The following is a 14054-nucleotide window of genomic DNA, read 5'->3' as shown; positions in this document are numbered from 1 at the left end:
AAGCTGAGAATATCGCGTCCTCACACGAGCAGGCCTCAGTGTCATTAACTCCCGACGCGGGCATTAACACACAAGCTCAACAAGTCTGAAATATTACATGAAAAACATTACTTTTAACAATTATCACTTCATCAGCCTCAAAATAATGAAGATAGTCTTTATTACATAACGCCGTTTCCTTTAGGAAACTACATTCAGTTTAACCGCGAAAAATAAGAAAACGAATTAACATGTAAATGTTTTAATAACCGTCTATTAACACCTCGAAAGGTGCAGATAATGTAAAATCGTATGTAAATATGACATCACGGACGTTATATTAAAAGTATCTCTTCCGTTCAGTAAAAAAAAGGCCGTTAAGACCGTTTCTGAGGCGAAAACCGCGTCCGCGTATTTTTCAATATAAGCTCTTTTCGGACTATTTCCGCCTTCTATGAAACCTCAAAATGCTCCCGGACACAAACTATGAATTATGACTTTACATTTTTAATCTTTACTTACCATAACGTCTTTCACTCGCTTCTCGCTTCTTTCAAGCGGAGAAAATGGCGGCTTCTCGCGCTGGTGTCGTCCGACGTTAACGTGACGTGCGTGCTCTCTTTCACGTCCGCGTTCCCAACCCAGCGCCGCTGGGTTATGATCAAGACCAATTTTCAACCCAAAACTGGGTTAAAACAACCCAACGTCCTACCCAGCGGCCTCAACCCAGCGTTTGGGTTGAAAAAACAACCCAGCGTTTTTTAGAGTGCAGTCATATTGATAAATTACTGAAAGTAAAGTTGCTCTTTCAAGGCTCGCTTACTATACATCTCCAGCAAGACACTTACTAGACTAGACTCCTTCAGTCTCTAGGCCTCTGGTACTGTTCATTTAGTCTCTAGGCCTCTGGTACTGTTCATTTAGTCTCTAGGCCTCTGGTACTGTTCATTTAGTCTCTAGGCCTCTGGTACTCTTCATTTAGTCTCTAGGCCTCTGGTACTCTTCATTTAGTCTCTAGGCCTCTGGTACTGTTCATTTAGTCTCTAGGCCTCTGGTACTGTTCATTTAGTCTCTAGGCCTCTGGTACTGTTCATTTAGTCTCTAGGCCTCTGGTACTGTTCATTTAGTCTCTAGGCCTCTGGTACTCTTCATTTAGTCTCTAGGCCTCTGGTACTCTTCATTTAGTCTCTAGGCCTCTGGTACTGTTCATTTAGTCTCTAGGCCTCTGGTACTGTTCATTTAGTCTCTAGGCCTCTGGTACTGTTCATTTAGTCTCTAGGCCTCTGGTACTCTTCATTTAGTTTCTAGGCCTCTGGTACTCTTCATTTAGTTTCTAGGCCTCTGGTACTGTTCATTTAGTCTCTAGGCCTCTGGTACTGTTCATTTGGGGGTCACACTTACATAAATGAAGGGTAGATAACAAAACCTCAGACCAAACTCCTGGAAACAGAAGTGTGTTTTCTCTGCAGTCTTGGGCCAGCGGCTGTCACGTGCAGACACCTCATGTGAGCAGGTGGAGGCTGATTAGGGTTTGCAGCAAAAGAGAAAGAGGTCCTTCTCAAGCCTCAGCACTGAGGAAATCCATACCACTTGGAGACAAAGGCTCGGATGATTGGCCTGCTGGGAGAGATGAGCTGTTCCTGCTGGCATAACACCCACACTTGTCATCCTGCAAACAAGCCGGAGTGTTTTGGCACTGGATGATCAAGCAATTGCTTTACTATCTTTCTCTATACGACCGTGTTGATCAGCAACTTCTGTTGCCTTTCCTCATTGCTGCGGAAAGTCACACACTTGTTGCATCCCGGTGCATTAGAAACCTTACGAGTAGTTGACCTGATCACACTGCTGTAATTACCTTGTCTGTTGATTTAGCCAAAGTAGGACACATTCCTGGATCAACTCTGAGTCCCGGACTGTCCGAAGCTCATTCACTGACCCACTGATGCATACCGCGCATGCTATGCAATCCCATTTACAGGTTGATACAGTGGCTGCCTGTCAGGAAGAACACTGCTTTTGCCAGAGTTCAAAAGTCTTCCAGGGGTGCGTTTCCCAAAAGCATCGTTAGATAACTATGGTGGTAAGTCCCATTGAACTCTACTGGTTACGACGTAACTTGCAACCATAGTTGCTTTTGGGAAACACACCCCAGGTTAGCAGTTGCTTATACGACTCCAGTGCAGAGACCTGAGTAGAGGCAGAGTCAAGACTGAGACCCAATGTGCCAAATGCACATAAAAATTGCATTGGTTAGTATGAGACAGTATTGCTCGCCAGTTGGCCGGTAACTTTGTTAAATGAATTCTAACAATGCCTGAGAACGTGATGCGGTTTAGTGTGATTAATGAATCACATAGACTGCATTGTAACTGTATAAATATGTAATCTGATGTGCTGCATGTTTCAGAGTGATGTTTCATGGTAAATACTCCACACAAACTCCATTTTTCGCTGTGAGTCACTCATAAATCATTTGAAAATGCAACATGCACCAAACATCTTCCCAAGTTTGTAATGAGAAAGGTTTTATCTGTTATCAACAAAAGAGAAGCATTTTACCTGAGGTTTTCCACCAAATAAAAACTCTATGGTTTAACTTTTCGAAAGCAAAGAAAGAAAAAACTGTTGTTATAAAATTATAATAATAATTACTATTATTATTAATTGTATTATATAAATTGTACTAATTGTACAGTTGTTATAAAATACTACTACCACTATTAATTGTTGTTATTATTATTATTATTATTATTATTATATAAACTATTATATAATGAATTATATAATTTTGAGTTGAGTTCAAGTCCTTAACCAACTGAGTTTGAGTAGGAGACATTTATGAATGGTTTATCAGTTTAATTTCATTTTGTTTATATTTTTATCTTTCATGTTACACATTAAATTATTTGACTGTACTCTGTGAAAAAAATCCAAATCCAAAATATCTGAGTAAAGTCTGTGTAAAGTTTAAGTACAAGTCCACTCTAGATGTGTTTCCCCAGTTTGTTCTGCTTGTTTTTAATGAAGTAAATGTGTGGTAAATTGTCTGACATCTCCATTGGCAGGTGTGCCAACATGCTGAGATCAGAGGACGGTCGAGTCCGAATTGAGGCCTAGTCCAAATGAAAATATGGTCTTGGACTCAAGACCAGGTCCGGTCTTGAGCCTTGCAAGGCTGCATGACACTAGTGACCTATGTTCTCCAGAGAGATTCACATCGCATTTCACTGGACTCCCATGCCTGCCGGAACAGGATTTACGACCCTGTTTTTGACCTTCTGTTTCTTTGAGTTATCTACAGGCCATGACAAACCAGACTCCCGCTAGGCCACGGTTATCAGCAACATCTGCTCACCTCAAACACAGAAGCTCTTCAGATTAAACCAGACCTCCACAGAAACTCTCCGGCTCTAGAAACTACTGGTGATTACTTACCAATCGCAGACAGATACATACCTTTGATATACAGTATATCACTGCTTACTTTGAAAAATTATGAGATGTTTTGTGGAAATGGGTTTGACTAAGGGTTTCTCTCATAAAAACTCTTCAGTTGCATACAAGAACTCAGTACATTTGGGAAGTGGCACAGAAGCAAGCAAACACTTGTGTTAACCAGCCAGGTGGAGATGGATATTAGCCAATGCAATCATTTCAAAATGGCCAAATAACGACCCATTTAATCATTAGTGTTAATGTCAGTCAGGCTTTGGTGTGTATACATGAAAGATCAGAAAGTATGCACGCTAAGACAGAAAGGGAAATGTGCTTGCAACTGTGAATCCGAGGATAACGTCCACTACAGTGCGGGGGATTTGCTTTTTAAGTATTTTCCCGGCACACAAACAATCCAAGACTCAAAGGGCCGAGTCTAGTGAACAGCAAATTTACATCAGGCCCACTGTAATGGATTCAGATGCTTTCTGATGAGATTGAGATTGATTTTCTTTGTGATCTCTTCAGTTGTGGACTGTGCAGGCTGAAGGAGCGCAGCTGCTGCCCTCATTTTCACACACACACACACATGGAGGTCTCGCCGTCACTCTGTCGCTCCGACAGACTCGCCGTATCCATGGAAACGCTCCAATGCTGATGCTGGCGAACTGGTGATCGACTTTGGCTTGGAGGAGATGTGGCATGCTGTGATGGGATATTGGCTAAATCATCTCGGATGCATGGACACACAGGGCTGTGGAGCACGGAAAGAGAACAGGGTACGGCTGGCATTTCAGAGAAATCCACAAAAAAAACAAAAGGCAGATATGCTCTCAAATGACAAGAAGCAATGCATCTGCACCATATACCAAACGTGTGTAACTTACAATTGTGGCAACAATTCTGTCATGTTATGACTATTCAATTATATACTTCAAAAATTATGTATTTATGCAAAAGTGTTACTGCAAAGCCCTTTAAAGCTTTTTTACAGAGTTGTTTTCTAATGTGGATGTGCAAACCATTAAAAATACTAAACAAGTTAGCTCCCTCTAGAGGCTGAAGAGAAAACAAAACAACGCAGCAAGTGTTGCCAACTTAGCAGTTTTGTTGCTAAATTGAGCAACTTTTCAGACTACCCTAGCAACTTTTTCGTCCAAAAGCACCTAGCAACAAATTTAGCTATTTTAAAATTTATTTGGCAACTTTTAACAATTTTTGATAAGTGACTCAAATAATAAAAAGGGAAAACCAAAGATGCCTAGCAGTACTATTTACAATTGTTTAATTTAATAATAATAATAATCAAATAATTTAGTAATTTAATAATTGTTAATTTATGATACACTTTGTTAGCAGCTTGTACTTGCTATTGTTGATCAGTTAGTACATTGTAAGAAAAATGGAAAAGGTACTAGTAATTTTCCAGGACATTATCCGTTATCTGTTGTAACCCTGTAACCCGAAAAACACAAAATACAATGCGTAATTAAAAATGCAGGTAAAAAACCTGTGGAAAAATCAATACAGAAAATTCATTCATATTAAGATAGTAGATTGTGCCCTATTTTACAGACTTCTCTTAGAGCGTACTATACTAACTAACTACTAATTCACTGCTTAAAAGGATGTGAATGTGATTCATAATGTGTAGTTTTACTGGTTTACTAGCTAATAATAAAAAAACGTCAATTGTAAACCTTCAAAAACACACAATTGTGCGTTGTGATTACATAATGACGTAACATCACGAAGTGACCTCACCACGTCATTTAGCAACCTTTAGCAACAAATCAACCTTCCTTTAGCAACTTCCCCTGAAAATTAGTTGACAAAACTGAACACAGCTGGGTCATTCTGTGGTGCCATGTTGAAAAGGGAAGTACATTTAACAAGGTTTGAAACATTGTCAACTAATAATGTGTTCAAGAGAATTGTGGAAACTCAAACTAACAGTACATTTTAATGGGCAACACTTTATACATTCTACTAAGTAACATTGCAACTATATGTGAACTTAATCTGCTACCTTTAATCATAACCGGCTACTAAGTTCGTTGACATATATATAGTTGCAAAGGTAGTAACTATGTGTGATGAAATAAAGAGTTGGAATATAATTGTGTGTTTACATTCTAATTTGACATTACAAGCGCAAGGCATTTATGTTGATATTATTTACTTTTGAATTATCAGTTGTTTGCTTTATAAATTGTATATAGGATAACAAATATGTTTGGATGTTTTAGTATAGTGTTGTAGTCAAGACCAACTAAACCGAGACCAGGACCAGAGTGTGTTGAGACCGTGTCAAGACCAAGACCAAACCAGCAATTTATCTGAAAGATCCACATTTACTGCTGGAAATTTAATCTATAAATACAATTAGAATAATAAGACACCATAAAGACCAATCAAATGCAATCACTAACAGCAAAATTCATCTGTGCACAGAAGCTGCATCTGAATTGGTACAATTACAACTGCATAAGTATGGCTGAGATTAATGTTTTATAAATATAATTTTGTATAATGGAAATATAAAATTCATACGAACATCAAACTAAAACTGCCAGGATAGGTGAAATCACGGCAGATCACTTAATGAGTGAGTCACAGAATCATTTATTCAGCGGATTCGTTCAAAGCATCTGTTTCATTCAGTAATAAATCACCACGTGTTGTTCAGAAACACACAACAGTTCTGCTGTGGATATGTCTGTAGTTATTTTCACAAAGTGTCTAAAATGTAATTCACTTAATATTGTTGAACGTTTATATAAAATCATATCACATTTTGCAATCATGCTCATATTCATGAAAACTGCTCTCTTGCTCTTGTGATGTTGCTTAATTTTATATGTTATAACATGACAAAAAGATCTCATACAAATAGCTAAAGTTAGAAATCATTTAATGATTGCATTTGAAACAGGAAGTTTTACATCATCACATTAATGATTTTAACAAATAAATCAGACAGTGCACCAACAATTTAGTGATATCCCTACAGTTGTGATCTTTACAAGTCTTGAAATAAAATCCCAAGTCCTTTTAGACTGAGACCGAGACAAATGAGGTTGAGACTGATCTCAAGTACAACACTAATTTTAAGTAAAAATACACACCTAGTGGTTCTAAAATGATAGAGAATGTAATTTAGTTACTAAGTACGTAATAAGTAAGTTTCTCACTACAGCGTCATAAAAACAAGGTGTTGGAATCTCAAACGAAAAAGCCTTGTGTGCCACAAAATCCTCAAGACGCTGTCTTAAGCCACAAGCCATATTCCACTGTGTCAATGTTAATAATGATATACACTGAGCGGACATAGATCTGACATCAGCAACATCCCAGCATGAATGACACGGGAGGGAAATTGAAAACTGAGCGTTGATCAACATGAGGGGAGCTGTAATGATCAGTGCACTCCTGCGGTTGCTCTCCTAAATGAAGCTGGAAATGTCAGGCCATGTTTAACCAGCCCTATACGTGTCTGTGTGTGAAACCAACAGCTTCTGACTCATATCCTTAGTCACTTGACACCCATAAAATCAGCTGCTTTTACAAACCACGTCACCATGTTTACTCCTCTCATACAATGCCTGGCTGTGTTTGCAGATGCACATGATGAAAATAAAAAAGGGATGTTTATTTGCCAGACAGGGAACTCGATATAATAAGATTTATATTTATCGTGATGTGGTTCTTTTTCATTATTTCCAACATGATAATTCTGTAAATGTCAGTATTATCAATATTATTTTGAACAATCCTCATCTGGTAATCACAAATGACTTGATAAATCATGGAAAGATGGGTGACACTGTTTCTGCCTTATACTGGAATAAGGCTTTGTGAGTTTTGATATTCAATTAAACTGTTTTATTCATCGCGGGAGATGATTTGCATAGCTTCAAGGGTGACACGTCCTTGTTGACAGATGGGACATTACCATACCTCTCCATGAACTCTTTCAGGCCACAGACACCGCTCCGCTCCTCCATCGCTCATCCATATGCAGCACTTCAGATCAATGTGATCTGTGTGTCTACAGCTCACATTCTGCCATCATTTCCTCACCCTCAAGGTACCTGTTTTAGGAAGATCCTGGTTGCTTTTTGCATATAATAACTGTGAATAGTTTGGAAGCCTGTTTCGGCTATAGAATAAAAAAAGTAATTGTGATTTTTTTTTCTTTCATTATTCTGACTATTTTTCTCATAATTATGATACAAAAACTCTGACGTTCTTTCTCGTAATTCCAAGTTTACATCTCTTCACAATTCTGTCTTCATGACATGTTTCTTACCAGAAGCTCACTCAGCAAAAGTTCATGATGCCTATCCCCAGCAATGATTAGAAACTGATATATTTAGTTTATCAAGAAGCAGTATTGGGCAAGCTACTTCCAAAATGTAATACCTTATATATTACTAGTTACTGTCTTTTGAAAGTAGCTAGTTACATTACAATATTACTGTCTCTGAATTGTAATGCGTTACACTACTTTTGAGTTACTTTCATCAAAATATTCACAGAAGTATGACTAGGCATTATAAAATGCCAAAATGTATTTTATTGCTGTTCGTTATATATCCAGTGGAGGGTAATGTGGTAGGTCTATATAGCATAAAATTATATTTAGATATGTAGCTCTACATTAATGATTCATTGTAGTTTAGTTTAAACGCAGATAACCACAAACCACATTATTACATTCATATTTACACTGTAAAAAAAATAAAAAATTGAACCAACTTAAATTTTTAAGGCAACCAACTTTTTGCAGATTTTTGAGTTCTCTCAGCTTATTTTTGTAGGAGATTCTCAACTTTTTGAAAACAAGTTGAGAAAACTCTGCTGAATCTGGTTGCCTTAAAGTTTTTTTTTTTACAGTGTAACACCTGTAAATAAAGCGAAATGTTATGTTAAGTAATATACTACTGTAATATTATTACTTTTGTAATTCATTACTCCCAACACTGTCAAGAAGAAATGATCAATCTTTATTTTGGGGCGGGGGGAGGGATCCAATATTATTTACCTGCGAACCTTAATGTAAAGTGAACACCTGTGAAGCATTTATTCATGACCTATAAACGTTAATAACCTGTGAAAGTGAACCTTATTGCAAAGTTTGTAATGTAAAGTCTTGATTGCACTTCTAGTATTTAGGCTCTGTGTTCCTATTTTCCGGTATTGTTTGTGTTTCAGTTGTTGTCGTGTTTTCTCCTGTATTCTTTTGGAGTCATTATTAAAGACTATTAGCTTTGAATCCTCCAGCATTGTGAGCTTACTACAGCACAACACTGTAACAGTCTCACTATAATAGTCTATTTTTGCTGCATCAAGGAAAACATCAGGAATCTGGTTTTGAGCAAAATGAGTATTAAACATTTATAATATGTGAGTTAAAAATGGCAGGTATTGAGTTAAAATAACTTTGTGTTTATAACTGCTTATCAATGATTTATAATGCATTTGTAAATGAGTTATTATTGGTCATTTATGATTGAACATGTTTATAATAAACCCCTAACAAAGGGAATCTTAATGTAACGTGTTACCGACATCAGTAACATGAGGGTGAGTAAATGATGGCAGAATTAAAATTTTTTCTCAAACTATCGATTTCATTTGTCAGATACAGTGCATCACGGGACACTGCGAGGGTGCCGTGGAAAAGATGTCCAAATGCAGGTAAGGCTCTCTTTTAGTCAGAAACAAAAAGGCCAACACGGCACAAAAAAACAAAGTAGTACCGGACTGGGATACGAGACGGCAACACAGTGCTTGTATCCCAGACCAGAGCAAACACTTGAAACAAACAGTTACAACCACAATTACAAATAATGCAACCAGGCCGAGTGGTGAGAGAAGGGAGACTATATAGTCTGTGGCAATGGGGAACAGCTGAGGGTGTAATAATGTGAAAGGTGTGTGTAGTTTAGAGGAGTGGAGACCGGGAGGAAGGGAGATGGTGACCTCTGGTGGAGAAGGGAAGAACTGCCGGGCCCGGACTCATGACATGACCCCTCCTCTAAGGAACGGCTTCCAGACGTTCCACCAAAAACCCAAAAGTCCGGAGGGAGGTGGAACGGGGGGGGGGGGGGGGGGGGGGGTGTGTATGGCGGGCCAGGCCCGTACAGTGGAAGAGGGCCTGGAGACAGAGGTAGACACGGGTGCCAGGATGGTGCCAGCAGAGCAGGAGGCCAGGGTGGATAAGGTGGATTCATCCAGGGAGGCTTGTGAGCGAACACCGCTGCCTCGGGGAACTGTGAGCGGACACTGCCGCTTCGGGAGATCTGTGAGCGGGCACTGCCGCTTTGGGAGATCTGTGAGTGGGCATCCCCATCTCGGGAGCTTTGTGACCGCATACCGCTGCCTCAGGGGAGCTGTGAGCGGACCCTGGCGCTTCGGGAGATCTGTGAGCGGGCACCGCCGCTTCGGGAAAACCTAAAGTGAGCTCTGCCGCCTCGGGAAGACCTGAGGCGAGTTCCGCGGCCTCAGCGGGAACATCAGCGGGCTCCGCTGCCTCGGGAAGGCCTGAAGCGAGCTCCGCGGCCTCAGTGGGAACATCAGCGGGCTCCGCCGCTTCGGGAAGACCTGAAGCGAGCTCCGCTGCCTCGGGAGGACCGCAAGCAAACTGCGCCGCCCACACCGACATCAGCAGGGGTTCCCGCACGCTGCGCATCAGCCCAGGACGCTCCGGAAGCGGGTGTGAGGCACTGGGCGCGGCCGACGCGGCCTCCGACGCCCCCCGGATCGCGGCATCGGGAGAACTGTGAACGGACTCCACAGCTAACTCCACCCTGAAGGCCGAGCCGCTCACCTGCAGAGCCAGGTCGATGTAGTCCTCCAGCGACTACTCGGGGTCCCAGTATGGCATCAGGGATTTGAAGGGCTCGGCCAGGCCTCCGTAAAAAAAGACCATGAGGCAGGTCTTCTCCATAGCCGCCTCTCTTTCAATCAGAAACAAAAAGGCCAACCCGGCACAAAAAAACAAAGTAGTAACGGACTGGGATACGAGACGGCAACACAGTGCATGTATCCCAGACCAGAGCAAACACTAGAAACAAACAGTTACAACCACAATTACAAATAATGCAACCAGGCCGAGTGGTGAGAGAAGGGAGACTATATAGTCTGTGGCAATGGGGAACAGCTGAGGGTGTAATAATGTGACAGGTGTGTGTAATGTGACAGATGTGTGTAGTTTAGAAGAGTGGAGTCCGGGAGGAAGGATGATGGTGGTGGAGAAGGGAAGAACTGCCGGGCCCGGACTCATTACACAGTGTATCAAAGGAATAGAGGTCACTTTTGGTCTTTATCTCTGTTCCTTTTGCTACAGACACATTATGATCCTCATACAAAACACAAAATAAGGTTATGGTTGCCTACACAGCATTAAGAAATTGAAAGGCTTGACACTGGGAAAACAAAAGCTCCATTCAAGACTGCAAATTTAATTTGGTAATATCCATTAATGTCACTACAGCAAGAGGGAGGGAGAGTGAATGCTCTTCAAGGTAATTACCTTCAATTTTCTGCTATTAAACTCCATCAGAATGGACAGAGTGCATATCAGAGATGAATCCGCTCACATACAGAGGGCGCTGGCCTCCACTGTGTCCACATCCACACAGGAACAACCTTTATTTACTGTATTTATTCACACAGACATCTATGAACTAACAAACTACTGAATAACTTGAAACGGGAATACATGAGGTCAACATTTAGAAAAAATAAGGATGAATTTGTCTGGTATGTGTCTTTTTTGAGTTTGTGTGAAGTAGTAAGTTACATTTATAAAATGTATCACATGAGTTTGAACAATTTTGAAGCTCTGTAGACTTTACATAAGCGGTCTGTTAAAGAAGTCATTCAAATCTACTCAAGAGTTTTCATGCATCCTGTTTACTGTGGCAAGAGGTTGTGTATATACAGCCAAAAGATACACCCTAATATAAAAGTACTTAAATACTTTCCTGTACTTTTCTATTCCAGCCATTGTCATTTAGCCAACAGCAAATGGAAAAGTTCAGAATAGGCAGTTAAAGGTTCAGAAAGGCAACAGTCCTTAGGTAGTTTCAGATGCAAAGTCAAATAGTTTGTTGAAATGCACAAAAAAAAAAAAAAAAAAATATATATATATATATATATATATATATATATATATATATATATATATATATATATTAATTACATAAAGCAACCAGGGTTCTGGGGTCCACAAGAGGGCTTCAGAAAATCTCCAAATGGGCCTCAAGATTAAATGCAGTGATTTAAAAGATGTCAAAAAGGCATTAAAATAAACTAAAACAATTCAAATTAAAATTTCTTCCCCTCAAAAATTAAGTCTCCCCCTCATTTTTTATTTATTTATTTTTTCCTTTAAAGAATGTCTTGGAAAACCTTTATATATGAGGTAGACTAATTACAAAACCTTGGGCAGTTTTATAAAGAATATACATGTTTCTTATGCCAAGCTCAACAGAATGTTCTTATGTAGGAATTGTGAGAAAGAATACATTTAAAATCTGTGTCAGTTAATTAGTTAAAAAGAGTAAGATCCCTCAAGAACATTCAGCTCTTATTTTTTAGTGACTTGTTTTACTTTACAGGCGTAAGGGGAAGTAGACTATAGATTAAAATAAGTTTTGAAGACAATAGGGGTCTTTGAATATTGCTGTGAACAATGACCTTAGAGTCAAAATTGCTGAGAAGCGCAGGCGTAAGTTGCTGTCTTTAAGCGCAAAAGAAGTCCATGTCCTACAGAGACAGAGAAAACAAAACCTGTAATGCATTATCAAAGTAAAAAAAAATACAATGTGAAGAGCAGTAGATTAAATACTTACAGTGGTTGGGATCTCAAACGTTTTCTTCTGAAAAACGTGAGTCTCATTGACATGGTTACTAGGGAAATATCCAATCACACCCATCTGGTCTACATAGCGCTCCCCGTAGACCTGCAAAAGCAAAGCTGCTGCTGTGATTTCTGGGTTTGCAGTCAGATCAGCAGAGAGAAATGTCAAATATAAAGACCCGCACACTTCCAGACCAGAAGACTCCGGCTCCCTCTGCAGGCTTGAGTTTAGAAAACACATAGATTATCTGGCCTCGCCTCAGGTTTATGTATCTGCAGTCTGAAGCGACGTAGTCTTCAAGAGCTTTAGCCATTGAAAGCACATCTGTGAGGCAGAAACAAGACTTCAGAAACAAAGAACAAGTACAGATAATAGGGGTAGTTATAACACCTTTATCTTGACTACAAAAGCAACTAATACATGTAAATACTGCTAAAATAGATCATATGATTATATATCCATTCCTTCTGTAATTATATATACATAAAGAAATTCTGGTCAGAAGTTAAATATAAACTTCTAGATGTTGATCTTCCATTATCACCCTCAGTGTTTCTGTTGGGAGATCTTTCTTCCATTAATTCTTCAAAAGAAACAAAAACATTTATCTTTACCTCATCCATACTAGCAAAAAAAGTACCATTAAACTGGAAGGATAGAACTAAAATATCTATTACACAATGGTTCAACCTATTAATAGACACTTTAACACTTGAGAAAATGACTTCCTCACGTAGAAATAAAATGACTGCTTTTGAAAAAACATGGAGTCCTCTATTAAAGTCAATTCATGAAACAAGGCATTAAATTAAGGTGTGGATAATAGTGACTTGCATTTAAGTTGTTAAATAAAGTGAGTATAGTGTTAAGTATATGTTATATATATATATATATATATATATATAATAAGTATATCTGTGTTTTGTTTTGTTTTTTTGTCTTGTTATGTGTTCAGCATGTGTGGTATAGTATTGCTCATGTCTGTTCGATGTATGATTTATTTGTCTACATTATATGCATATAGTATTGTATTACATTGTATTTATTGTACCCTTTAGCTTAATAAAAAAGACTACAATACAAAAAAAACACAAAACAATAAATGAATATTCCCACCACTATTGCAGTTTGTTGAAAACTTGTTGACCAACAAGTTGTTTAAGCTGTTACTAAGAAAACTGCCTCTCAACAACATGTAAGCTGAAAATATCTATGAAAAAAGAAACAGCTTAATCATAATTAATAACTTAGTTTTCAAGTCATTAAAAAAAGTTATGCCGTATTAGTTGTGTACTGTGGCGACTAGTGTAACTCACATGAACAGTCCTTGTCTGCACAGATCTTGACGTCTGCCAGTTTCTCCATGAGAGCAGCGTGTGTCCCGTAACACACAAACCCCACACAGATCCAGAGGAAGATCAGGCCGAGTGATTTGTCCATCTTCATATAACTGTAAAGCAGGAATCGCTTCTCAGTGCCACACTCTCTGTGAAGAGCAGCTCTGAGAGTCCAGCCGCACATTCCAGCTTCAGGGAAAAACAGCAGCTTCCGGACTCACACTCTCCCGCCAGACAAACACTCTCCCACATTTCTGCTGCAGTCCAATAACATGACAGAACACTGTGTAATAACGCTTAAAAAACATATCCAGGACTAAAGTCATATCCATATTTCCTACTTGGATTATATGAAATGTTTCCAAAACAAAAAAAAATACTGGTTATTTTTATTTATTTTATTTTTTAACCCAATGCTGGGTTCAGT

General features: G+C 39.0%; 1 protein-coding gene across 1 annotated transcript; it reads right to left on the bottom strand.

Moving 5' to 3' along the window:
• Nucleotides 1-11653: 11653 nt before the first annotated feature.
• Nucleotides 11654-13827, bottom strand: LOC306884280 (otoraplin-like). The gene is made up of 4 exons (XM_079440018.1): nt 13607-13827; nt 12475-12614; nt 12282-12392; nt 11654-12195 (listed from the first exon to the last, which is right to left on the bottom strand). The coding sequence occupies exons 1-4, from the start codon at nt 13809-13811 to the stop codon at nt 12172-12174; spliced, it is 480 nt and encodes a 159-aa protein (XP_079296144.1). The 5' UTR covers nt 13812-13827; the 3' UTR covers nt 11654-12171.
• Between the last annotated feature and the right edge of the window lie 227 nt (nt 13828-14054).

This window comes from Barbus barbus (assembly GCF_936440315.1).
Source record: "Barbus barbus genome assembly, chromosome: 18".
In the NCBI taxonomy this organism is placed as follows: Eukaryota; Metazoa; Chordata; class Actinopteri; order Cypriniformes; family Cyprinidae; genus Barbus; species Barbus barbus.
The sequence above is the reverse complement of the archived record's forward strand: the minus strand, read 5'-3'. Positions and strand labels throughout refer to the sequence as shown.

What these genes read in the sequence shown, in the direction of transcription:
- LOC306884280 (XM_079440018.1), bottom strand. Translation starts at nt 13,811, where the DNA reads ATGTGCGGCTGGACTCTCAGAGCTGCTCTTCACAGAGAGTGTGGCACT. An exon ending in GAGTCTTCTGGTCTGGAAGT is followed by an intron (nt 12,393 to 12,474) that starts GTGCGGGTCTTT and finishes TTGCTTTTGCAG; the next exon opens with GTCTACGGGGAGCGCTATGT. An exon ending in CGTTTGAGATCCCAACCACT is followed by an intron (nt 12,196 to 12,281) that starts GTAAGTATTTAA and finishes CTGTCTCTGTAG; the next exon opens with GACATGGACTTCTTTTGCGC.